General features: G+C 34.0%; 2 protein-coding genes across 2 annotated transcripts in view; one reads left to right on the top strand and one right to left on the bottom strand.

Moving 5' to 3' along the window:
- Window positions 1–27,953, bottom strand: part of LOC6032922 (rho GTPase-activating protein conundrum) — a 167,915-nt gene that overhangs the window by 87,811 nt on the left and 52,151 nt on the right. The gene's annotated exons all lie outside the window — the stretch shown is intronic.
- On the top strand, window positions 19,454–19,951 carry LOC6032919 (S-phase kinase-associated protein 1). Its single transcript, XM_001843390.2, has one exon. It carries the CDS (start codon window positions 19,454–19,456, stop codon window positions 19,949–19,951), a length of 498 nt encoding a protein of 165 aa, XP_001843442.1.

Below are 27,953 nucleotides of genomic sequence, written 5' to 3'. Positions count from 1 at the left end.
GGCGTGTGTGTTGTTGCATAGTTCGTTTCGTTCGTTAACCCGGGGCTTAAGATGCTTCTGCCGGCTGCTTCTGTTGGGGGTCTCTAGCATGTTAGTACGCCTGATATTGCGCATTTTGCCGAGCAAATCTCTCACCCCCGGTGTGTGTGTGGCCCCAAAAGATTTCCACAAGATTTAGTCATCATCTTCATGCATCATTGCGTGACGAGATTTTCGCTTTGCGATTTTTTTTCCGCCGGTTGGATCGCGCTGCGGTGGGTTTTGCAGAAAACCCGTTTTCTCACCTGTGAAAGATGAGCAATTTTTTTTTTGGGTTGGGCTCGCAAGGTGAACAAGTGATCGCTGCGGGATAGGTGCGAATTGCAGTTGTGTTGTGACTTTTTCCCTACCAAATAACTCAAAAAGTAATAACCCAGAAATATTACATGTCTCTTTCAAACTTCAAGAATAAGAAGTTTCAAAAATTATGACTTAGAGCTTGTTCAAACTTCTCTCCGTGACCTTGGCCAGGACGTGTCCACCGATCGAAATCACTGAGCTGAATACACCCCTTGTAAATTGTTGGATGTATATGATTCAAGTTGATCAAAAATTCCACGAATCTCTCAGGCGCGAATAATTGTAACTTCCTTGCTTCGGCGAGTACAAACACACACGCCTAATACATCCCGATAATGATACAGCCAAAGACAGGCTGGGACCTGCTCGCTGTCCAGACACGTAGGGTACGTTATCCATTAGTGGACCCCTTTCCTATAGTGGACCCTCTGAAGGGTTTTTAATGGAAAATTCAATAAAATCACAATTTCAAGCGTGTTGTTGTCTACAAATCTTTTATTTGGCATGTTCAGCATCATTTAGAACAATGTTGACTGACATTGAATTGTCCTTTTCACCAAAATAAGTGTTTTGATTTGGACATCTGAAATCAGCCATGGCCACTAGCATTTTCACAACAAAACTGCATTTATATTTTATGATTGAATTAACCATCTAATCATTTTTTGACTGATTATTTAACTTCAGCAAGTCGAAGTAATGTAAGTTTAAGGATATTTACTAAAATAAAGCGAAGAAATGCAATTTTCTAGCAAAAAATATGAGGGTCCAATATAGGACAACGAAAATCCAAACTTTTCCAAAAGTGGACCCCTGTTAATTAAACCTTCAAAAATGATGAAAACGGTGTATTAAAGCAAAAGTTTCTCTAAAACATACAATAAATGCTTGTTGTTATCAAGTTAAACGCATATTTTTTCAATTATGAGTATAAATATAGCTGTTTTCATGTTAAAAGTACCAATAATGCTGAAGCCGTAAGAATTTATAATTAATCAAAACTATAGTTAATTGTACTTAACTGAAGCACCATAATTGCAGTTTGAAATGATATTTTATAATAATAAATCAATAACAAAACTTTTTTTCCAATAAACATGCGTGGTTTTATCAGCAACTGTAAACAATTCTATTGTTAAGTATCGGTCAACCATTTATTTAATTAGTATGGAAAAAAAGCATCAAGATTACTTTTTTTAAATTATTTTTATGTTTACAGTGGTTTTTGAGACGTTTTCTCTGATCTTTTTCGGAAATAAATGTGTTTAAATGTCTGTTTGGTTTTTTGTTGTTTAAAGCCAAATTTGTTAACAAAAAATATTTGTTTATGATGAAAAGTGAGCAAAATCCATCTTTTATTCATTATATCTATCATTAGACCTACACCATGCATCAAAACATCAAATATTGGTTAAATTTGGTATAAAAATAACAGTTTGCCTATAGTGGACCCGGGTCCACAATCGGATTATGGACCCGGGTCCACTATAGGAAAAAGGGGTCCACAACAGGCAAAAAAAACTTTTTTTTCAATTGGCTATTTTTCTGCTCAAAAACAAATAACTGATGAAACAAATAGTCAAAATTGTTCGAAAGACTTCAGTTTTCATTGTTTTGTACAAAGGGTTACGAAAAAGTGCTTAAAATATTGAAAATTCGTGAAAAATGTGCTTCGGCTCTACTAGGGGGTCCACTAATGGTTAAAATACCCTAGTTTTTTCGAGCCAAACTCGTTTTCGCGCCGCGTAATTCAACGTTGTTGCCACAACATTTTTTTTTTTCATTCATATCGTAAAACTTGTTCCTTTATCATAAGGGGGCACCTTGTTGCTGCACGACATTCCTGGTGGGGATGTGTTGCCGGTTTTGTGATTAAGTTTAACGATTTTAGTGGGTGTTTTTATTGTAATTAGGTGATTTGGGCTGTGATTTTCTTTGTCGTTTTATGTGCATTGAGTGGATTTTTTATTACTCTTTTACACCTTTAAAGTTACTTAGTTTTATTCTGCAAGTTGAAGGACTTGTTTACCACCTATATTGTGTAAAAGGCAAAAACTTAATTTTCTTCAATTAAAATAAAAAATACTTTAAGGGTTTGTATATAAATAAAATTGGCGATCGAAAATTGTCCAACTTGATTGTAAATTTGTCTTAAAAAAAAAAGATTGTTTAAAAAGAATTTGTCACGCAAGGTACAAAAAATCGGTAAAAATATCAAAAGATTGGCTCAAATATAAATTAAAATGAAATATTTTTGAAAATTAATATTTTCAAAAATTTTATATTAGTTTTCAATCAACTCAACTGAAGACATCAACAGCTTGAAAAAATAGCTTACATTTTTATGGACAAGTGGATTAAACTTATTATTGGCTTGTTTATTGAAAAAAAAAACAAGACTTAGAGACAAAAAATCTCCCAGCATAAACTCACCCGTGACCCTTGAACCGCCAACCTTAACCCTCTACTGCCCAAATTTTTTTTTTCGAAAATATTTATTTTTCCCGTGTTCAGGAGGTCATTTTGAGCAACTTTTGTTCTACGAAAAACTTTACTTCTCTTGTTTTATGTTTTTCTTGTTTCATTTTTATTATTTTAATTTGCATTTATATTGTTTAGTTTATGTTTGTTTTTGGTAGTATTTGGCCTACTCTACCATCTAATATAATTACATTTCGCCTATCTAATTTTTTCATGTTTTTACAGTTACTTTTTCAATTTTTTGCATGTTTTTCACATTTTCTGCCATAGAATCGCACCATCATCATTTAAATTGCAAAAAAAATGCGTAGAGGCATAGTCTGGGACACTACAAAAATTACTACATACTTCTTTTTACTGAAAATATAGGAAATGTTAGTAAAAAACACAGCCAAAGTTGACCCCTAAAAAAATGACATTTTAAAAACATTGGCAAAGTCACATAAAACAAGTTAAACTTCCAACCCTGAAATTTTCTAAAATTTTAAGAGTTCTTCTTTCCAATGCTTTTTAAATATCAAAAATCGGTTGGAAAATTGATTTTTGGCGATTTTTTAGATCGAAGCCCGTCTAAAGGCGGGGTAAGGTTGTAGAGGGTTAAGAGCAATTTCAAACGCTGTCTGAGCTTTTTTAAAGTTCACGCCACTTAAACGGTTTCACCATTTGTCGCGGCCTTCAGAAGTGCATCACTTTTTGTAATCAAGCAAACGCAGCGAGAGCCACAGTATTGAAATTGGCGGCCCTCATTTCACAACAGTTTCAATTAAGTTGGACACTCTTTCGGCGTTCGGCGCTTTAGCTCGAGCCCAAACTCATAACAGTTCATGGCGGTAAAGATTTGTGCGCGCCCCAAGATCTCCGCACGCTTCATTAAACTCTCCAGAGGTCTTGCATCTTGAATGTTAACCCTCGCTATGTTGATTTACCTTAGGATTTGTTTCCATTATCTTTAGAACTAGTTTGAGTATTATTTGAGTTCAGCAACACATGACAAAAAAAATATTTGAATTTATTCAAAGACACTTATTGAAAAAAATGAGCTAAGGGTTGAACTTGCACCCTACCAACCCTGGCTGAGGATCTTATTAAATTGGGCGAAATCGAAAATCGAATCGCGAGCAAAAGTGAAGATAATTAAACGCGCCAAACTAAACAACAACAACATTGGCTTTGGTTGTAATTTAGCTTGAAAGCTGCACATTACGAGGTTTGATTCGTATGGCCATTTTCTTTAGCTGCAGACAGAGCACCTTGGCTTGCAGATGGGTTTGTCTTTCAGGGTTCTCCTTTTTTACAGAATCGTATGTGCTAAATTTTCATTTAAACGTTTACTAAAAAAATGTGTCAAAAAACTGTAATGTTACGGATGAATTGTCCTCAGTTTCTGGTAAATTTTCTTCAGGATCACATTTTTACACATTTTTTGGTAAAATTACTCAAAAACAGATCAACCAAATTTTCAACCTTCCATAATTCATGTTTGAGCAATTCCATGCCAAATAGGGAGTCGGTTGTACCGGACCATCTCCGAATTTAATGCAACTTTGTAGACATGTTATCTTATACTTCTGTAAGCCATTTTTGTGTATATGGAGCCAAGTTCACTCGATAATGACATTTGAGAAGGGCGTTTAATGTTTTTGTAATTCGGAATTTAAATAATTCTGTACCTCGAAGCCGTTGCATCGTATCAAAAAGTGGTCAAAGACAAACTTGTTGGAATTTTGACGGAATTTTCGAAAAAATACACCGAAAGAAAAAAAAAACACTCAATTTTTATGAGATTTTTAGATTTTAAAGTTTGAAAGTCAAATTTGAAGGTGAGCCCACAATTTTCATCCCTCATTTTTTTTTTGAAAATAGCCTAAGATGTTACAAAAATACTCAAGAAAAATGCAGAATGGATCAACTCACCTAAAAAAATACAAAAATCATTTACTGAAACTGTTATTTTAAAAAGCGCTTTAAACTTCTAGATATTCAAAAACCGAATACGGGAATCGATTCCACACAATTTTACATAAAAGTCTCCATATTGACCACTGTCCTTAGTCCAATCCTTGTGAAAGTTTTAAGGGTACACAGCAACCAAGGAAGTTGTTGTCTTCTTATTCCAAAATTGTTGAACTTACGAACCCAATCGTGAAATAATTTGACTATCAAAATTGACAAATTTTGTTGTAAATAATTTTGGAAATAATAGCTCAAGGGATGAATAAAAAATTAAATCGATAGTTTCCGTAGTTTTGGAGATACTAAAATGTCTGTAACAATAATCTGGGTGCAAAAGCTCTGGTTGATGTGCACCGTTAAAAATAAAAATGTTGAAAAAAATGTTTTTTTTTATCGTTTTTGACAGACTTGATTTTTCAGTCTAGTAAATTTTTTTACCGGAATGCTCGTCACATAAGATTTTTCAATTGGAAGTATGGGCTCACAGATATAAGCTAATTGCATTACTCATAACTGAAAACGGAGCAAGCAAGTTTCGATCAAAAGTTTTGCCAAATTGGTTGTTTTAATAGTGAAAATCAGCAAATTGGATGGAGTTAGGGTCGAGTTCTTAACCTGTCAAACATACGAGAATTTCCCCTAGTAACCTGGATAGTTAATTAGCATAAATCATCAAAAAACGAGTTACTTATTTCTGTGTGCGTCATTTGCGTGTTGTGACAAAATGGACAATTTATTTACAAAAAAATATAAATGCAGAAATAATGGCGAGATTTCTCGTAAATGAATTTATTTAAAAAAATAAGCAAAAAGAATTTTATCGCGTTTGTAAGAAGCTTGAGCATATGACTAAGTAGTTTGAATGCTGGAAGTAGATGGATAGACATATAAAATTATCTTAAAGGTTAAAAATAGAAAATATAAAAAATCGTATAAGCCGTTCCAGCTCAAATCGGGGATTTTTCTGGTGCTGTTCTACCCGACCCTCTCCGATTTCAATGAAACTTTGTAGACATGTTATCCTAGGCCTATATAATCCATTTTTGTGTATATGGATCCAATTGTACTCGAAAATAACATTTGAGAAGGGCGTGAGTCATTTAAATATTTTTGTATTTTATAATTTTAAATTACTGTATCTTGAAGAAGTTTTCAAAGACAAACTTGTAAAAAATTTGACGAGCTTTCTGAAAAATACACAACTTATGGGAAATTGGACGAGCTTTCCGGTAAAAATATTTACGAGACTGGTAAATCAAGTCCGTAACATAATATCATAAAAACTTATTTCTCAACATTTTTATTTATAAAACCGCTGTATATTTACAAGGATTGGACATAGGACAATGGTCAATATGGAGACTTTTATGTGAAATTGTCTGAAGAATCGTTTTTTTTAATTTTAACGTTTAGATCACTTTTCAAAGAAACAGTTTTAGTAAATATTTTTTGTATTTTTTGGAGAGACATACCATTCTGCATTTTTCGTGAGTCGGTTTGTAACTTTTTAGGCTATTTCCACAAATTTTTTGAACAAAAAAAAACGTGATATCACCTTAAAATTTAACTTTTCAACTTAAAAATTGGAAAATTTTATAGAAGTGGCATAATACATATATATAATACAGTAAGTTATTTTTAAATTACAAAATGCTAAAATATTTAAATAACTTACGCCCTTCTCAAATGTTATATTCGAGTACAATTGGCTCCATATACACAAAAATGGCTTAGATAACATGTCTACAAAGTTTAAATGAAATCGGAGAGGGTCGGGTACAACAGTCCCAGAAAAATTCCCGATTTGAGCTGGAATTGCTCGTATATCTTCTTAGATTATACAGTGGACTCTCTCGTTGTCGATATTGAAGGGGCTTCTTGAAGAGCCTGAAAATGTACTGTCAGCTGGTGCAATATTGATATCAGCCAAAGAGTCGACTATATTTCCATACGATGATTTTCGTGAATTTCAAGTTCGCTTGATTTAAAGTATATTTAGCTAAATATAAAGGTTATTTTTCGGAAAAATGCATCCTGCAACTAAAACACACAGAGGTTTGTTAAAAAATTAACTCCATAAATAGGAGGAGGGAGGGGTCTGAGGTTTGTGACAGCCCATGCTAAAGGTACAGGAAAAGTGACAAGGTAGGCTCGAAGTTTATAAAATCACATTTTCATTCATTTTTGCGATTATTTTACTCAAAAGTGACAATTTAGCATGATTATGTTCCCTATGTCAATTTTTATGTGCAACGGTAAAAAACACGATTAAAAACCATTTCTGATCACTTTTTTTTCGATTTAATGCAAAAAAATAATTGACAAGACAATCAAATTTTAAAATTTTTTTTTCGATGAATCAATGGTCTCTATGGAACGAGCTGTCAAGTAGGACCTTTTCTGTCAAGAAGGACCACGAAGTTATTTTCTTAAAATTGATTTAAAAATCAATTTTAAAAGCTTACGGTCTTACAAAGAGTCATTGCACTTAGAAAAATAAGTTTTATCGTTGTGAACGAAAATATCACAAATTTAAGCCTAATGTTGGGACTGAATTGTGTTTGATTGTTTGTTTTTGAAATCTTTATCTTTAAAAAAACATTGTGATCTGACTTGTACTCATAATTTGACAAATTTCTCATTGGACAATATAATGTATTTTGGCATGCCCGTAGCCAGGGGGGGGGGGGGAGAGGAAGAAAAGAAGAAGAATTTTTTTTCTTCTTGTACTTTTTAACAAAAAGGGATGAATCCCGCATAGTTTAGTTTTTTTATATGTGAGAAACTTTTTTCGAATTTGAATTCATAGGACGGAGTGCTACGCAAAATCAAACTTTTTTCAGCAAAATCGCAAATCTCGCCAATAGTTCATTTTGGTTTGAAGTTTACATTGATTATTATGAAAAATTATCCGGGAAACACGATGATGATAAAATAAAAAAATTAAAAAAATAAGTAATTGGTCAAAACTGAATTTTAATACTTGAAACGTTAAAATATAATATAAGAAGGCATTTAAGGGTTAAATTTTTTTTATCGAATTCCTTAGACAACTTTCTATAAAATGCAACCTGTAAAAAGTCTTTTGCTCAAATAGTTGCAAAGTTATGATTAGAAGAAAAAAATAGAAAGTCGTCAAAAAAGAGGGCGGTGCCAAAAATAGAGGGATGGTTCAATCAGCACCAAACTTGAGATTTCTGTTAAATATAGATAGATGAACGTTCCCTCCAAGTTTGGTCCAAATCGGAGAAGGTCGAGTTCAAAAGTGTGCTCAGGTGTCCTGGAATGACCCATATTTGATTAGATTAGATTAGATGCCTTTAAGTTTTATATCAGGCCGAGGTACTCCAACAGAAAATCTCTTTTAAAATTGGACAATATATTCTATGCCTTCTTGGGTGAAAATTTCTAATCGAGTAATTGAGTGTAAATGGTAGTAACCCCATTTTCAAGAAATTGATTCTTAAAAAGATTATAGTTTCAAAAATCTTTTGTTGCAATTCCAACTTTTCCTGCCCTTCTGGAGAAACGAAACGGCCTACTTTTCCCTACCAAAAATAACAGAATGGAAAATTAATATCTTTCAATAAAGTTGAACTTTTCAGCACTAGTATCGAAAAGTAAACATTTTTCAATATTGTTTTGGTTTGAACGATGAATTGACTAAACACATGAATATTTGATATAAAATTCCATTAAATAAGCGTTTTTTGGAATGGCAACAAATGTTGTAAGCAACACGTTGCAAAACAATTCAAGGATGAAGTATATAAATTGAATTATTCATTACCCATCGACTGGATCGATTTTGTCCAGCTTTTTTTTTTTTTTGCTATTATTTACCAATAATTCCAACTTTTCCTGCCCTTCTGGAGAAACGAAACGGCCTACTTTTCCCTACTAAAAATAACAGAATGGAAAATTAATATCTTTCAATAAAGTTGAACTTTTCAGCACTAGTATCGAAAAGTAAACATTTTTCAATATTGTTTTGGTTTGAACGATGAATTGACTAAACACATGAATATTTGATATAAAATTCCATTAAATAAGCGTTTTTTGGAATGGCAAAAAATGTTGTAAGCAACACGTTGCAAAACAATTCAAGGATGAAATATATAAATTGAATTATTCATTACCCATCGACTGGATCGATTTTGTCCAGCTTTTTTTTTTTTTGCTATTATTTACCAATAATTTGAACTTTAGGTAACATAACCTCAAATTCAAAGAAAACAGTTTGTTCAACCTATAGTTACATGAAAATCTTATAAAAATAAACCACGGAAGCAGACAGACATTCAGGACAAAATCAAACTATCGTGTCCACCGCCCAGCTGCACGGGGACTGTACATAACCGATCTAATGCATTTTTTCACTAGGAAGTCACGCACTGCCGGGGTCTACACCGATCTGAACCGCCGACAGGGGTTTTGCAGCGGAAGTCTCTTAGTACGAGCGACTACCGCATTCAGCGCCGCTGGGTCTTGACGAGGTGTCGCCACAGCGTGATATCTCGCCGCCAATCGCCCAAACGAGGAAGAAATTTTAAAAATGTCACCTCGTTGACGTCAATCCGTTTCGTCCGAAAGGGTATGCTTTTAATTTTGTGCAACAAAAGGACGTTTTGCCAGCACGCCAAACACTTTAGTGGCTGCTGCTGCTTAGTATGGCAAGGAGCACGCGAGGTGTGAAAGTTAAGTACAGCCGCAGGGCTGTTACGAACGACCCTACTAAATTTGCTGGCAATTTGCAAGCAAAGCAAAGTGTGCAGTTAAGGTGAGGTGACAGCTTAGGGAGGGTTGCGTTGCGTAACGAGAAGGTTAAAATGTTACACTTAATTGTTGGGCTGCTGCACCTTGAGTAACTACAACAGCAACGGTTTCTGGAAAGTCTAGAAAATTAGGTGTTAAACTTGGAGGTAAAAGTGTCCAATTTTAACTAATCACTGCTTAACAAGCTTGTTAAAAGAAAAACGCTTTACTTTTTACGAGTAACATCTAGAAGTTTAATTGTGCAACTCATGCTTAATCTTACATTCAAGTTATAGTTATTCACTTTTAGTTTCCTTCTCGAATCTGCCTTTCATCAGCTAGTACAGTATCATTTTTGACGGCGAACCTCTTCTGAATGTCCTCCGGTGTTTTGATCATGTTGGACGCCGTTTTACAAGCCACGTAGAGTAGTCCCTTGATTTCCAGGAAGTTTGAAATGGACGGCATATTGAGCTTTGTTTGTTGTTGTGCCTAAAATTGTATGTTGCTCTCTGTAAGAGCTGTTGTGTTGTTCTCTGTTAAAATTTTTATCATTAATTGTTTTTATTTCTTACAATGGTAGAGAAAAATATTCATAATACATTTGAACTGATTTAGTCGTACCGGGAAAATATTGTAAGACAAATTACAGGTATAACAATTTGTTCACTAATGGAAGCTTCCAGAAAAAATGTGAAAACAATTCTTATACCGTTGTCTGGAAGACGTCCAACATGTTTGTTAATTTTGAACACTGATGACTGTGATGTTGAAATTTAAAAAAACTTTAAAAAAGTTGAAAAAAGATTTCAAAACGTAATGTACTGCCCGTGATCGCATAAATGTCCCATATGCATTTTCATCGTTTTTGAGTTAATGATGCAGTTTGATTCAAAATCGTGTGCTCTTTCAGAAAAGCCTATAACATCCAGTACTTTGATCTAGAAATCAGGAGGAAATCCAGTTTTTTCACGAAAACTTAACACTAGTGCGTCCATCCCGGGAATTCCCGGGACAAAAATCCCAAGATTTTTCCAAAACCGGGAATTCCCGAATCCCGGGATTTTCTATAATTTGTCCCGGGAATTCCCGAAATTGAAAAAAAAATATCATATTTTGGTCTGGAAATTCAGATTTGGTTGTGAAAATAGTAGAACAGTTGAATACTCAGTAATCAATAAAATTAATTAAAATTTGTATTCAGCAAATCTCAGCATTAAATTGGCTTTTTAGGAAAAAATATTGTAATTTTAATTAATAGGTTCGCAAAATGCCTAGTGCTTTAAAAAAAAATCTCTTTTATTTTATTTTTTTTAAAGACTGGATATATTTACGTACCTATATTTTCGATTTTAAATTTGAAAGAAAAAACAATCTCATATCAAATTATTTGTAATCAAACACCGGCATCTAGGGCAAATAAATACAGATGTAACGAATAAAGACAGTTATTAAAGCAAACAATAATTGCATGACGTTTTAGATGACTTCGGTTAAAAAAGGAACAGAACAATACAATTTGTACTTCCTAATGTATTGCTCTAAAATTTCATATTTAGACTGTAATTCTGATTTTCCCTCGGTTGGCGGTAGTAACTTGAAGATAATTTGTAAAATATGTTTTATATAAAACAATGAATATACTTATCTGAAATTTTACATTGACTAATATCATTTTATTTATTTTCGTTTTTTGTTTTTTAGACATATAAATTTTTTTTACGCTGTTTTAGTCATGTCATATAAAAATATATATAGAAAAAAAAAATATGAAAGAATTTCAGAGTTTTTTTTTTGAAAAGGTCCTATAAACATATGGAAGAAAAAAGCTTATTGGACCTTTTCAAAAAAAAATCAAGAATTATTTAATTTGATTCGCAAATAAAAAAAATCATACTGGAATTAAAAATATTAGTGGATTTAAAATCCTAAACACCACAAACACAAAACAAAATCTTTTAGGCTATTTTAAAACTGTCGTCTTTGTTTAGATTGGTGTGAGGATTATCACCAGTTGATATTATTAAGCTAATTCTATGATTTTAAGCTTCAAAACATAACAAATGTAATGAAACATAGATTTTATTACTGATTTAAAAATTTCCCGGGATTCCAAAAATATTTTTCCCGTTTCCCGGGAAATTCAAAACCCGGGAAATTTGGACGCCCTACTTAACACGTAGCCTTATGTGTGGGACAAACTTCAAATGCGTTTTTCTCAGCTTGCTGTTTTAGCATATGGGACATTTATGCGAACATGGGCAGTAGTACGTAATGAAGATTAGAAGAAAAAATTAAAAAAAAAGTTAGATTACAATCAACGCCCAGGGCAAAGATGGGATTTTTTATTTAAAAATGTGTTTGAAATTTAAAACAAGAAATGGAAAATAATTTATTCAAAAACATCAAATGAGGCCGTTACAAATATTTTTCAAAGTTTATGACACCTCCCCCCTCTCCCCCCCTTTATTGTTGGCCCGAAAAATCAGGAGGCAAAACAAATATTTTTCCGTAAAACTTAAATTTTTCAATGAAAATAGAAGTTTAATCAGCTGAAAACCAATTAAAATGCATTTTTCTGCGTTTATAACCAGATTTATCATGTTTAAATTCCTTAAAAAAATATTTTGATTTTTTATAAAATACCAATGTCCCCTAAAAGTGCGTGTAAAATGCATTTTAAAACAGTTTTTTCATAGAAATAATAAAACCTTGGTTTGTAGTTACATTTTTTTGCCCTTCCCCCCTCCCACTTGACTTTGGCTGGCCAGAGTCGAGGGACATAAATTTCAAAAAATATTTGCACGGCCTAACAAAAAAAAAATAAAGCTTGTTTTTTTTTAATATTTTCATTACTAAAGTCATTCAAAATAGAAAATGTGAGCAATATGTAAAAATACATCGTTTTGTAGATTTTTGTCGGGGTTGTTTTTTTTTTGCATGTAACTCTGTCTGTATACCCTATTCGTTTTATTATTTTCTCATAAGGCAAATGCACAATTGATTTTGCATTTATATCTCCCCCCTCTTCAAAATTTCTCAAAAAATATTATTATTTATATTTTAAAGTGCATTTTGGTACCTCTTACCCAGATAACTGTCGATTTCGCGGACAGTGTGTAATTCGTGAAATTTGGGATTTCCCTTGAACTACCGTGAAATTCAATAATTTTCTCAAACTAATACTTAAAATAACAACATTTAACAAAAGGTTCTTTCACAAAGCATTTCCATGGAAATAAAATTAGGTTTAATTCAAACGCAACATATTAACATAAATTACACTTAAAGTATAGAATTTGAAGCTAAATATTTTTTCAAATGAAATTGGTACAGAATTTACAAAATAATGATTGCTATAAATTTAGATGAGGAAAAAAACAATTCTAATCATAAATAGACAATTTGGAATCATCAAGTTATCATAAAATGTGAAGGGTTGGATTAGAATTATTGTTCATAAAGAGTAAATATCAATTTCAAAGAATTTTGCTTTCTTTATTTATTGTTTATTTAATAACTTTAAAGTTTTTCAATAAAAAAATGTTAACATTCAAAATTGTGAATAGTTTTTGAAACATTAAATAATAAAGTCAATTTAATCGATATTACAGGGGTTAGGATATAGAATGAAATATTGAAGTAAACTGTTAGAAAGGATTAAACATTCTATTGGGTATGAAAAAGTGGGTCTCGTGGCGCAGGGGTAGCGGCTTCGGCTGCCGATCCCGATGATGCTATGAGACGCGGGTTCGATTCCCGCCTTATCCACTGAGCTTCTATCGGATGGTGAAGTAAAACGTCGGTCCCGGTTTCTCCTGTCTCGTCAGAGGCGCTGGAGCAGAAATCCCACGTTAGAGGAAGGCCATGCCCCGGGGGGCGTAGTGCCAATAGTTTCGTTTGGGTATGAAAAATATAGAAATCATTGATCGCTATTTGGAGCATCAAAAGTATTTCATCAGGTTATCTTCAAAATCATACTGAATCAAATTGATTTTTCATTGTACGTAGTGACTTTTTGAAAACCATTCACCGGAACCGGAATTCTAAAAAAAGGAAGATTCAAACTTGAAGCATTCAAGAAAAGTCTCAGGGATTTTTTATTTATTTATGTTTTCTGATCTGTTTTTGAGCTTTTAGAATAACAGTTTGTTGTAGAATGCATTTTTGTTACTTTTGAAGAAGAAGAATAATATTTTTGAAAATATTTTTGCTAAGCTTCAATTTCAATAAAAAAAATTGAAAAAAAAGTAAAAATCCGTGATATTTTATATTATCATTGAACAAGATCAAAATTAATTTGCAATGATCTTTCTAAATCAGTTTTACAAATTTCACTGTAAAGTGTTGTTCTTAGTTATGAAAACATGTAAAAATAATCATCAATTCAATTAATTACCATTAGTAAATAATCAATTTACAATTTCGTGTTTTTTTTTAGTTTTCGAGTGTTTTTCAACTATGACTAGTTCTGTAATGGGTAATTCTCCGCCAACTCACACAGCAGTTGGTAACTTTTGTCCCTGATCACGAATCCGAGGTCCGTTTTTTGATATCTCGTGACGGAGGGGCGGTACGACCCCTTCCATTTTTGAACATGCGAAAAATAGATGTTTTTCAATAATTCGCAGCCTGAAACGGTGATGAGATAGAAATTTGGTGTCAAAAAATTTATGTAAAATTAGACGCCCGATTTGATGGCGTACTCAGAATTCCGAAAAAAACGTATTTTTCATCGAAAAAAACACTAAAACAATTTGAAAAATTCTCCCTTTTTCCGTTACTCAACTGTAAAATTTTTTGGAACATGTCATTTTATGGGAAATTTAATGTACTTTTCGAATCATTTTTTCATTTAAACAAAATTTTTAATTTTAAAATTTTGTGTTTTTTTCTAACTTTGCAGGGTTATTTTTTAGAGTGTAACAATGTTCTACAAAGTTGTAGAGCAGAGAATTACAAAAATTTTAATATATAGACATAAATTAATAAATTAAAAAAAAAAGCTTAGGAAAAAGATAAAAATAGAAAACGCTTAATCCGTTTTAGATGTACTTCATCATCAGCTCACTAAGAGCTTGGAATTGGTCTGCCTTGTTCCGGCAGGCTTAAAAACAATCTTACGTTACTTATTTTAAGAACAAAACATGAATGATATTTTCTATTAGTATTAAGTCAAATGAAGAAATAATGTTGTAGATTGTAGAATAATATATAATAAATTATAAAAAGTGAATCCTGTAATTTTAACATAAGATTTTGAATGTTATTTTAACAGCTTTTTAAATATTGGACCCCGTGAAATTCCCAATTTTTGAGCGTAAAAAACCACAAAACCGAATTACCGATACTTCGCAAAAAATACAATCAAATAGTACTCTGAAGCTTGTATTCAATATTTTACTCTAAAACAAATAACAAATGGAAAACAATAGCAATTTATACAATTTAACCACATAATGCTTCTTAAACTTTCAAAATATTCTCCGAATTTCCGGTACAATTATCCAGCTGTACCTACTTCTTGTTCAGTTCATACAATCACTTTGTTTAACGGTATTTTCCCTAGTACCTATGCTATCTACCCATCTGGAGAGCAACACAAAATTAATAATCATAAACGCACGCGATGAATAAAATCACACACACGCACTCACCACTGGTGATTACCGTTAATTGTCAGTTTCGAAGCTCGAACTAGGAAAAGCTGAAAGCTTTCAAGTCAGTGAGCCAAAAAATCGGAACAAACAGCCGCACATAATGCAAGGTGGTGCAGCATAATAATATCAATTCAAATTGGTCGCATTTCTCCACCGCACACGTATAAATATATTGCTTCACATGCCACTCAAATGACTGTACCAAGTTTGAAGGAGACAGTGTTGCCGGCTTTCGTGGAATTTAAGCTCTCGCAAGACTTGCACGCCAATTTGTGTAACTCAACTTGCTGCAACACTCGCAAATGGGATGAAGCAATAATAAAAACGTGGCAATTAAATCCCGGGAGTTTTCTTCTCGGGTAGGTTCTCTTCGTGGTAAAGAAAGCTAAACTTTTTGCGCGTGATGTGCTGTATGCTAACGCGCGAGAAGTGGTGCGTTTAACGCAGGTCTCGTCTCGTCTGTGCAAATTATGGAACCGTGGAGCGAAAAAGTGTGTCGCCTTTTGTTGATGTTTTTTTTTTATTTTTTGTTTTAAACTCTCACAGATATACTCACCGGTAACAAAATATATTTGCGCTGGAAAGATGGAGAAATGTGACACTGCCTAAAAGCGGGTCAACTAAACATGCGAGGAAAACGAATCTGTCACAGATGGCTGCACTGCGAGATCTTTGGGAGAGATAATTTCCGTTTTGTTGGGAATGAAAATTGTGTTTACGACAGAAAAAAAAGTAGGAGACTTTTTTCATCGCTATGAAATTTCATTGAAAAAAATCAGAATATGTTCAAACTGGTTCCATCCATCATGGTTGATCATTAGGGTGCCCAGAAGAATTACCCCCTGCTCCTCAAGCGAAAAACGGTTTACTGGGTTATTATAAGCATCTGTGCAAATTTTGAACGACATTGGTTGCAATTAACCCATTGATACCCGAGCATAAAGTTGGTGAAAAAAACGTTTTTCATACAAAATTGACTATTTCAAATCGCTAATAACTTTTCAGGATCGAGTTCTACAGCTTTGGTATGTTCTACAAAGTTGTAGAGCATTAAATTTTCAATAATAATCTAACTTTTAGGAATATTTGGATTGAAGTAGTGCACCGTGCAGATCAAACCGTAAGAAAGTTGAGTTTTCCATACATTTTTTTCGATTTTTCCCATACAAACTTCACCATCGAGTATCAATGGGTAAATGTTGACCGATTTTACTCATATTTGGCCCAGAGTCCAAACATAGCTCAAGGAACAATATTCAGCTTGTGGGGCGAGATTTGAGAAAAAGTCCCATATTCTTAGCACCCTATTGATCATACAAAAATGCAACGTATGAGTTAAAAGGTATGTAACTTGAGAAGGAAGTTCATTTGATGTCAATATTGCTTCAAATTAGTTTTATTGGGGTGTTTCTTACAAATTTCAGGTATCTTATAAGTAAATTTAAGGTTAAGGATACAAAAATTTCCAAGTTTGATCAAAGTGCATTAGAAATTTTTCATAAAAATATCAATTTTGTTGCCATCCTAACATGATAAATTGCGTTGTAGAATTTTGTTTATAAATCTGAAGAATTTTTTGATTTCTGATTCAGTACAACATAGAAATTAGAAACTACCGTCATCAGGGGTGACATTGGGTCATACACATTTCAACATTTTTATATGACCCAATCTCACCCCCAAATCTAATGTCACCCCTGATGACGGTATTTTTAGATGCTCTTATTGTAAAATTGTCAATTGAATCTAATAATGAGGATTTATTCATTTCTGAGTTAAATCATATAGTGTGGTCAATGAGCCTAGAAAATTTAGGTAATTAAAATTCTTGAAAACATCAGAAAACTGTAAACAAATTATTTTTTATTTAATGTTTAATAATACCAGTTGTAAACAAACCCGTTTTTCGATCGATTCTAGATCAATTCACGAATTATCACATTCAAAAATGTTTTGAATTGTTTTTTCGCACGTCTTTTTTTCCGCGAGACGGGACGGGACATAAATATCAAGAGATTAAAGGAATTCGAAGAATAACTCATTGAAAATATTGAATGTATATTTTTCCACATTTTTAAATATATTTTAAAATATTTTGTAAAGTTATTGAATAAAGATACACAAAACGCAAATGGGTAATTCTCCGCCAACTCACACAGCAGTTGCCCCGACCCCTCTTCGATTTGCGTGAAACTTTGTCCTTAGGGGTAACTTTTGTCCCTGATCACGAATCCGAGGTCCGTTTTTTGATATCTCGTGACGGAGGGGCGGTACGACCCCTTCTATTTTGAACATGCGAAAAAAGAGGTGTTTTTTTTAATAATTTGCAGCCTGAAACGGTGATGAGATAGAAATTTGGTGTCAAAGGGACTTTTATGTAAAAATAGACGCCCGATTTGATGGCGTACTCAGAATTCCGAAAAAACGTATTTTTCATCGAAAAAAAAAAACACTGAAAAAGTTTTAAAAATTCTCCCATTTTCCGTTACTCGACTGTAAAAAAATTTGGGACATGTCATTTTATGGGAAATTTAATGTACTTTTCGAATCTACATTGACCCAGAAGGGTCATTTTTTCATTTAGAACAAAATTTTTCGTTTTAAAATTTCGTGTTTTTTTTCTAACTTTGCAGGGTTATTTTTTAGAGTGTAGCAATGTTCTACAAAGTTGTAGAGCAGACAATTATGAATACAACTTTGTAGAACATTGTTACACTCTAAAAAATAACCCTGCAAAGTAAGAAAAAACACGAAATTTTAAAATGAAAATTTTTGTTCTAAGTGAAAAAATGACCCTTCTGGGTCAATGTAGATTCGAAAAGTACATTAAATTTCCCATAAAATGACATGTTCCAAAACTTTTTACAGTCGAGTAACGGGAAGTGGGAGAATTTTTAAAACTTTTTTAGTGTTTTTTTCGATGAAAAATACGTTTTTTTTGGAATTCTGAGTACGCCATCAAATCGGGCGTCTAATTTTACATAAATTTGTTGACACCAAATTTCTATCTCATCACCGTTTCAGGCTGCAAATTATTGAAAAACACCTCTTTTTTCGCATGTTCAAAAATGGAAGGGGTACCGCCCCTCCGTCACGAGATATCAAAAAACGGACCTCGGATTCGTGATCAGGAACAAAAGTTACCCCTTAGGACAAAGTTTCACGCAAATCGAAGAGGGGTCGGGGCAACTTTTCCCGATTTCGTGTGAGTTGGTAGAGAATTACCCAAATAGTTTTTGTTTGAAAGCGAATTTGTATCCAAATTTTATAAGATCAAATTCATCATGCCTCATTGTTTATTTTTATATATTGGTATGTTTAGGGAATTTAACTTAAAAAAAACTACAACGACCAATGATATTTCAATACTTTTTAAGTTCATGATATCAGGGTGTTAAATTGTAATCGGCAGAAGCTATTGCAATTCATTTTAGAACAAAACAATATTAAAAAATCAAATTAACACATTTTTGAAAGTAATTGTTTTTCTTTCTTATAATAAATGTATATGAAGCTACTCTAACTACTATAAATTATTAATGAATAATGGATGATTATTATGGCATGCATTTGACATTGACATGACATTTGACTTGTTTTTTAAATAAAAAAATAATTTCACCCAAATTCTTAGATGTTTCGAAATTGTTATAAAATAATTGTTTAAGCTTATTTTTATGAAAAAAACAAATACAACATAAAATTTTGAATAAAATTAAAAATGAATTATTTTTGCTTAATCTTTGATGATTTGTCACTTTTTCAAAATCTTAATTGTCAAATTAAAAATCATTGTTAAAAAATTGATTTAACGAAACCCACTTCACCGTTTTCATGTTCCGGTCACTTTTTTAATTTTCTCGTAAAAGATGTCATTTTTAACCTTGTTTTACTAGACACAATGTTGCATCTTCATTAAAAAAAATAATCGTATGGAACAAAGAAGATTCCTACAATTTTGGTTCAAAGAACCGAAATTTTAATTTGAGAACCAGGTTTGAATTTTAAATTTAAGTCTACATTCCAAAAGAAATTTAATGAAATTAGAAAGGTAGAACTTTTTTGATCGAAAATTAGTTGCTTTTGTAGAGGTAGACTATAAATTTGCTTTGAAATACTTTGTGGTAAAAGAAGTGTTTTTATCTACCTATTAAACGTATAAGTTGAAATCACAAATGCTGGGGATTATCAGTCGCCTTGATTGTTTTTCTGTGATACAAGTCAGCTAATAATTGAAAGGCACGGTAAAAACTAACGAAATCACGATGCCCATCATCAAAATGCAATCCTCCGACGGAGAGGTGTTCGACACGGAGCTGCAGGTCGCCAAGTGTTCCGGAACTATCAAAACCATGCTCGAGGACCTGGGCATCGAGGGAGGTGACGGCGAAGAGGATGTGATTCCACTGCCGAACGTTAATTCTGCCATCCTGCGAAAGGTGCTCCAGTGGGCCAACTACCACAAGGACGATCCGGTTCCGGCCACCGACGAGGATGAGACCAAGGAGAAGCGGACCGACGATATCAGCTCGTGGGACGCTGATTTTCTCAAGGTGGACCAGGGAACGTTGTTTGAGATTATTTTGGCGGCGAATTATCTGGATATTAAGGGACTGCTTGATGTGAGCTGTAAAACGGTGGCAAATATGATCAAGGGGAAGAACCCGGAGGAGATTCGGAAGACGTTTAACATTAAGAATGATTTTACGCCGGCGGAGGAGGAGCAGATTCGAAAGGAGAATGAGTGGTGTGAAGAGAAATGAGACCAATAAATTAAAAAAGTGAATTTATTTTATTTGCTGCGGTTTAAATTTAATCCAAACTACAACGAATTATTCAGAAAACAATAACTGAACACTCCAAAGATGGATAACTTTTACTGTTCAAAACTGCCACTTATAGTGCAGAAAGTGCGATTATAACATTTGTATCGACTCCAGGCACTTAATTACTGCCTTTCCGTAAATCTAATTTCTCACGATCATCATCAACCCCGCCGGCAAACCCAACAACATGTTTCTTCTGCCAATTGATCGTGTTTACGCGACGCGACGCGATCGCATCCCATAAATGTCGCGCCTCCATTGACAATGCTCTCCCTCGCCGCCCCAGAGAAAGCATGAATGAAAGCACGAAAAGTTTTACTATCAATTCACACGCCCGAAGTGGGAAATCTTCTGCCAACCCTTTCGTCAATGTTGTCACGTCTTACCTTTCTGGGCTTTCATTCATCAAATTAACGCGTCTTCTCACAGTGAGCTTTTCACTACTAGAGGGACAAGTCTGTGGTTTGAACTACCTGACTTGGAGATATTCAAACTTGTGAGCTGTTCTTCAGAAAATCACATAAATTTGAATTGAAAGAAAACAAACAAAAATAATTATAAAGAAACTAAAATTTTCATCCAAATTAACGTGTTTTTGACGATTTTCAAAAGAATTGCTCCGCTAACCACTTTGTGACCACATCGGGACACCCGGTCTTGGATAACCAATCGAACCAGTTGAGACCATGTTTGGCAGTGGTAGCAGCAGCAGCAGCAGTTCCATCATTGTCGGGGTCGATTTGTGACGATTGGTTTCGACAGCACGCAACAACAAAAATGAAGACGATGTGTTTTGGAATCGTCTCGTGTATATGTAAGTTTGAAAACGTGTGTAGAAAGTGGTTTGGTAATTTGGTGCGGTTTTGGTTTGGCACTCACTCGAGAGACGCGGTCAGCGAACCATCAGGTGAATGACATCCCGATGAACCACATTACACGATGATATCGAACTCGGTCCCTCCCTCCCCCGTGGTCGTCACCCATGGATGGATAATTTTCACCTCAGCTCCTCTTGAGCATTGGGCAACATTTCGATAACATGCTCCACGTGCGTCATTGCGTTTTCAGCTGACATAAATTTATTATTTTAGAAATCAAGAAGATTGGTAAAAATTTCACTTTGTCTGTTAATGATGGTTCTGGATATAGAATCAACAAATAGTAAATTTAATAAACCAATTTTTCTACAGACTTTTATCAGAATTTTGATCAAATTTGTTGTTTTTTAATGATTTGACAAAATAATATCAAAATCCTTTTTAAAATATATTTTGCAACACAAAATATAAATAATACTTTTCGATACAAGGGTTTAACATGTTGTGGTGAAAAAATCTTATTTTTGTTAACAAGTTGAGGGTTGCAACTTTTTGCATAAACTATTATTTGAATTGATCTTAACCGCTTTCTTGGATTAACTATTTCCAGACCACAAAAGAGTATTTATAGGGTCATATTTGAGCTCAACTGCCTCTAAAATAAAGAAACGAAAAAATCGTTATTCGATTATATCCAAAGTGACATTTCAGCAGGTACTTTGATATAATCGAGTTTTGACTGTAAAAATGTGACATTCTAATCTAATTCATGCTTTTTATCAATTCACAATTTCGAAGCTCTTTAAACCTAGTTCTGGAGTTCCCTACGTCCATTTTTTTAGAAAATTTTAATTTTTCGCTTGTTTTATGTTTTTATTGCTTGATTTTTGGTATTTTAATTTGTATTTATCTTGTTTAGTTCATATTTATTTTTGGTTGTATTTGGCCTATTTCTATGATTTTACAGTCATTTTTTTCTATAGAATTGCACCATTTTAATTTAAATGAAAGATTTCTTTTTTATTATGATTCAATAATTGCAATTTTCTTTAAATGCGTTTTCTTACCTCGAACGTCACCGATATTTACCAAATATGATCTGCAAGTCATTAAATAAGAGAGGAGTTTTTTTTTCATAAATCTTCTCCATTCGTTGTCCCGTCACGCAAAGAAATGGCTGACAAAAACTCAAATTTCAACCAATTCGTTCAGTACAAGGAGCAAAAGATTCGCTTTTTAGTTTGTGATAATGTGTAGAATAGCAAAAGTTAAAAACAAATGAACTGGTAAAACTGCAGCGTTTATTTATATTGATCTAAAAAAAGTTGAGATAATTTCATAACAATTTTAATATTTTTTACATTTTTACACAAAATCGGCAATAGTTTCCAAGCATTTTTCGATTGAAAATTGAGATTCAAATGAATAGCACTTATAAAAACCTTTTTTTCTTATTTTTAATTCTTGCAAGGCCATTTCCAGCATCCAAAGACCGGATAAACAAAGTTTAAAAAATAAAATTCTCAGCTTTTAAAATACACTTTTTCCTAAAGATGAACGAGGATGTATACTGCCTCACGATGTATTTTTCTGAGGACATCGAGATAAAGAACGGCTGGTCCGATATTTGGCACCATGAAAGAAGCGTTCTTTCACAAAATACGCATTGTATACCGAAATATCTCGTCAGGAGATCTGAAGCAACATTTATTAGGATTGTTTTTAATTCCAATATCCAAATATCAGTCTTGCTGATTTTTTTATCTTTAGATTATTCTACGAAACACACAGTGTGCCCTATAAAAGACAATTTAAACTTCAAAATGGCCTTAACTAAAAAACGGTGCATTTCAGCAAAAAAATCACAAAAGAAGCTTTTGATTACAAATTCATGTTTAAACCCAAAGCTGGTTTATTTTTTTTCGGAGAATTTTCAATCCTAAAATGATTTTTCCCAAAATTTATAACAGCTCTAAAGTAAACTGTCCAAACATTCAATATTACGCCCTTTTGAAATGTTAGTCTTGATTTAAAATTTTTGAAAATATTTTTTTCGAAAAGATCGGAAAATTTCACGAATGTTTCATGTTTTAACATTGTAAATCGGACCATTAGTTGCTGAGATATCGACATTAGAAAATGGTGAGTTGTTTGGGTGAGACTTAGAAAACATTAATTTTCCTGTTTTGCCTTCCTCACCTTACTGAGGAAAGGCTATAAAATCACTCGAAAAATGAACTTCTCAATTAGACCTCCTAGACCCACCTTCGTGTATACCTATCGACTCAGAATCAAATTCTAAGCAAATGTCTGTGTGTGTGGTGGGATGTTGATCTAAAAATTTTCACTCGATTATCTCGAGACTGGCTAAACCGATTTTGTCCGTTTTGGTCTCATTTGATCCGTCTTGGGGTCCCATATGTCGCTTTTAAAAATTATGTAGTTTAGTTAAGTACTTCAAAAGTTATGCTAAAAAAACGATTTTGACTAAAGTTCGGAAGATTGTAAAAAGGGTGGTTTTTGTAAGAAAACCCATCGTGTTATACATTTTTAGAAAGGTGTTTGAAAGAACTTTACAACGCGTCCAAGACATTGAAGATCTGACAATCCTATCAAAAGTTATAAGCACTTATGTGTTATTTATACATTTTTTATAGGCCAGATCTCAGATATTTTGACACATAAGTGTCCTGAAGAATTGACTACCCTTTCTAGTTGTATGATAGCACCTTTTAAATGTGAGGAAGGCACCAACCACCTAAGGGTGGATTAAGTAAGGTTTTTTAACCTTTGCATGGCAATATCTCAGCAACTAAGAGTCGTATCAACAAAGTTCAAAAAAGCAAAATATAGAGAATTTTCTCAGCTCTTCAAAAATATTTTTTTAAAGGTAAGCAAACATGGGCACTAATTTAAAAAAATTAAAAACTGCGACAATTTTCATAAAAGTTAACTAAAAATTGTTATAACTTGAAAACGGTGCACTTTATCAAAAATTCACTGAAGTACTTTTTGATTGCAAATTTGATTTTACATCTAAAAATGAAGTTAAAAAACTTTTGCGACCAATATTTCGTTTTTTTTTTTTGAAAAAATCAGTATTGATTCAAAAAATCATAACTCAGTCAAAGATTTTTTGCCCATTCTAGAAATTTCTGAAAAGTTGGCATTTGATGTCCTCTAAAACATATCAAAAAATAAAAAAATATAAAAATAGTGATTATTTGCAAATCAAGTTTTAGTGACAAAAAGATTTTTTTACCGTGCATCATTTTTTTTTCAGTGAAGTCCATATCCATACCTAAAACTTTGCGGAAGACACCAAATCGATCAAAAAAATCTTTCAAAAGATACAGAATTTTTGAATTTTCACATATCATTTTTGTATGGACAGCTGTCAAATTTGGCTCTATCATTCATAGTTTTGGAAATATTTATCATCAAACTTATAGAACGAAAAACCAAAACTTCTTGAAGGGACTGAAACATGTATTGACAGCTGGAGGAATATTGATACATATCGAGAAGATCGATAGCCACATAATACTGATCATAGGTTTTAACAATTAGAATAATCATAGAAATTCAAACTGAGCATGAGCATGAGCATGAGAGATCACCCATGGTTGCCCCTCCGTTGCTGAACAGAACCGTAATATCCTTTCAGCACTACTGATTATAGGCTTCAACGATCTAGTGGTGTTTCCCTTATCAACAGCATGTATGAATGCGCTGAAAAGATAAAACACCATGATTGCTAAAGCTAGATCAATTGCGAATAGGTAACAGTCATTGGCCACCAACGGCGCCCGCCATGTCAGTTTGTAGACCTCGATTTTAAGGGACGGGAATGTTAGTTAGCGCAGGTTGCTACTAGGGCAGCTGATTTACTCTGTGCTTACACCCCACGAGCGCCAGGAACCTGAAAATTTGTTAGTAGGATAGGGTGTTTGGTCAGGATTCATCATAGAAGATGATGATGCGACCCAAAATAATAGTGTATGTTGAAAGGTATTATATATTATTCTCAAGGCAAGCAATCGGATGCTGCGGATGAGACATTTCCCGTTTATCGGTTGTTAAATTTTAAATGAAATGGTTTAGTCTTAGACAGCCGCCTGTGGAAAGATAGAACCAAAATCATTTGTAATTAATAAATGAAGGATTAAACAGTGTAATTTTTTACTTGAGATGATTTTACGAGTTTTAAATTATTGATGTTTAGTGAGGTACTGATTAACGGTGCGAACGATGAATTACGATGTTTATCGAGCTGAAATGGTACGACGACGATCACGAAAATTCTAGCGACCCGACGGAAAGGCATCGCAATTCGGACTAACCAATAGCATTTACCTCAAATCATAACAAAAAAATATTTTCTATCCCGACCGACGCGTTACCCAAATTAACTTGGCTTAGCGTATTTGTTATGATATTAACGTGTTATAAAAACACAAATACCTAGACGAACTCAACCGGCGTCGTGCCTTCCGATCCACGATGATAAAGGAAAGACTGATAGCTAGCGAGTAAAACGATGAAAAAAAATCACGAGCAATTGTTCAAAGTAACCGCTGGCAGCAATCGACATGATATTTATAATTTACGCTATTATTTACATATTAGAAAATGAACGGAATATAGCAGTACTTTTTCATTCACCCTAACGTAAACACACACACACACACACACACACACACACACACACACACACACACACACACACACACACACACACACACACACACACACACACACACACACACACACACACACACACACACACACACACACACACACACACACACACACACACACACACACACACACACAAACTCACTCTTTGAATCAATAGATTAGATTATATTTGTGTTTGCAAAAAACAATTTATGATTTCCATTTCCTACTCATTTTTGGGTTCGACGCCCAAAAACAATGAAGGGTTAGTAATTCTAATCAAGCGTGTCAACTGACATAATTCACTTGATATCACGGTTCTCACTCTCTCAAATGACTCTCGCAAATCAGAACACATTCATTCACTACATTCACTCTCACTTTCATACATCAAACAACATAGAACGTGCTAACCCGAGTCCAGCACAAAGATTGTCCGGTGTCACCAAGCGCAGCATCGGTGTCATCGAAAAGTTCTGCTTCTTTCCTGCTGGGGCAAATCTAAAACCGAATTCGTTCCACTTTCGGTGCAGTTTTAACACATGCAAAACAACACACACAAGCACCCGGGAAATACTTTTTTCCATCAAAGTAGGCCGGGAGGATCTACGCGATTCGGATGAAGACACCGTGCAAACGAGACTCTTCAGTGGGTGCCACCTTGTCACCATGCAGCTGACGCAAACACATCGCGATTCCTTTCTCTCTCCTTCATTTCTTGCACTGTTCTAAGCCAGCATATCCTCACTAATACCAACAAATGCTCCTGAAGCCGGCACATTAGAGCTGCCACGATGCTTCCTGCCACTTTTTCACACAACAAGACTTAGTCAAGATGAGTTACAATTAAAATCAAGCTAATCTTCAAATCAGATCGAAATAAAAATGTTTTGCACTTTTGCATTTTCTCCCGAACGTGTCACTCACTTATTTGTTCCTATTTTTTTCATCCCACGTCCCGTCGTTCACCACGCCACCCCAAAAATGCTTGCTCAACCTTGCTGCTAGCTAATTCACTAATACACCTGCAAGGTGAACTAAGACATCCGGATGAGGGCAGACCCCCGATTTTTTTGCCAAGCCGCCATCTTAAAATTGGCTGAGGAAAGCAAATTATCACGAAAAAACATACACTAATTATGGAAATTTGCACTGAACTTTATATTCCTCGTGTTCACAAAAAACGCGCGATCCGAATGGTACACTTTTATTGTCACAATATTGCACATTTCACCACAAAAATCGAGATGCAAAAACGCCCGACGATTTGCACGACCGACCGCAAAACTTGCATGCAAGCTTCCCTTTTTTTTTTTTTGGCGCGTCATTTTATTGGAAATTTAGTATACTTTTCCAGAATAATCATAGAAATTCAAACTAAATAAAAACTTTGCTTGTTCAAATTACACAAATTGACATTTACACTCTATTTTTTATAACTTATGTTATAACTGTTTGCTTTAATAGCAATTTTGCCATCAACTATTTAGCTGAACAGTGTTTGTCATCAACAGTACCAACAACTAATTACCACACTCATCACCCAATTTGCATGCCCCGACACACGTTGAACGAAGCCGGTCCACACAACAACGTTTTCCGCTTCGACGGTGGTAATTCAATTCTTGCCAATTCAGCAAACTGACCGCAAAACCCGTGGCGTCGGCCACTTTGCGGTGTGTCAGCGGCGATCGGCGTAAACCGTCGGAGAATTACAACCAGAACCGTTTCACACCCCGACGACGCTTGGGCCGAGTCGGCAAAGATCGGGTGAAGAAAGTGTAAACACAACGCGAGCGCTGGAATTCATCGGGCCGGTGGGAAATAGAGGATGAAAATAGAGGAAAAACTTGCTCGTGAATCAGATGGGAAGAGAAAAATTAGCTGTCAAAAGCGGGAAAACGAGAGCGAGAGTGGAAATGCTTAAAAGAGAAAATATTTGCACATTGATCAGCTGCGTGCACGTGTGCGGAGCATCGCCGGCGATCGTCTCGAGGTGGTAACGTGATCGTGCCGTATCAATTACCTGTTCGAGTGATTTATTAAACTACAAATCCACTTTGTCAGGTCTGAAAGGAGCCGCCTCCCACAGACACCGTTGATATTGAGGAAGTCTGGAGAGAGGAGGGTGTTGACCGTATCGAATTTCCTTTAATTAGTGCAAAATATTTCTTGAGGAAAGCCATGATTGGAGTTTGTTGCCAACTTGTTGTTCCGACACCATTTTTAAAATTTTATCAATGGATTGTTTTGCTCAATGAAAAAAGGTCACGACGAAAAGTCATCATATAAAACTTATTTAAATTGATGATATAAGAAAATATGTCCAATGAATATGCTGAATTATGAAACCATGGTATAATAAATCAACAATGTATTAAAAAAATAATTCTGTAGTAAGGTCAATTTTATTTTCAAAAATGTAAAGCTGAGCCAAACAA

Source organism: Culex quinquefasciatus, chromosome 2 (assembly GCF_015732765.1).
Source record: "Culex quinquefasciatus strain JHB chromosome 2, VPISU_Cqui_1.0_pri_paternal, whole genome shotgun sequence".
NCBI classification, from domain to species: Eukaryota; Metazoa; Arthropoda; class Insecta; order Diptera; family Culicidae; genus Culex; species Culex quinquefasciatus.
The sequence above is the reverse complement of the archived record's forward strand: the minus strand, read 5'-3'. Positions and strand labels throughout refer to the sequence as shown.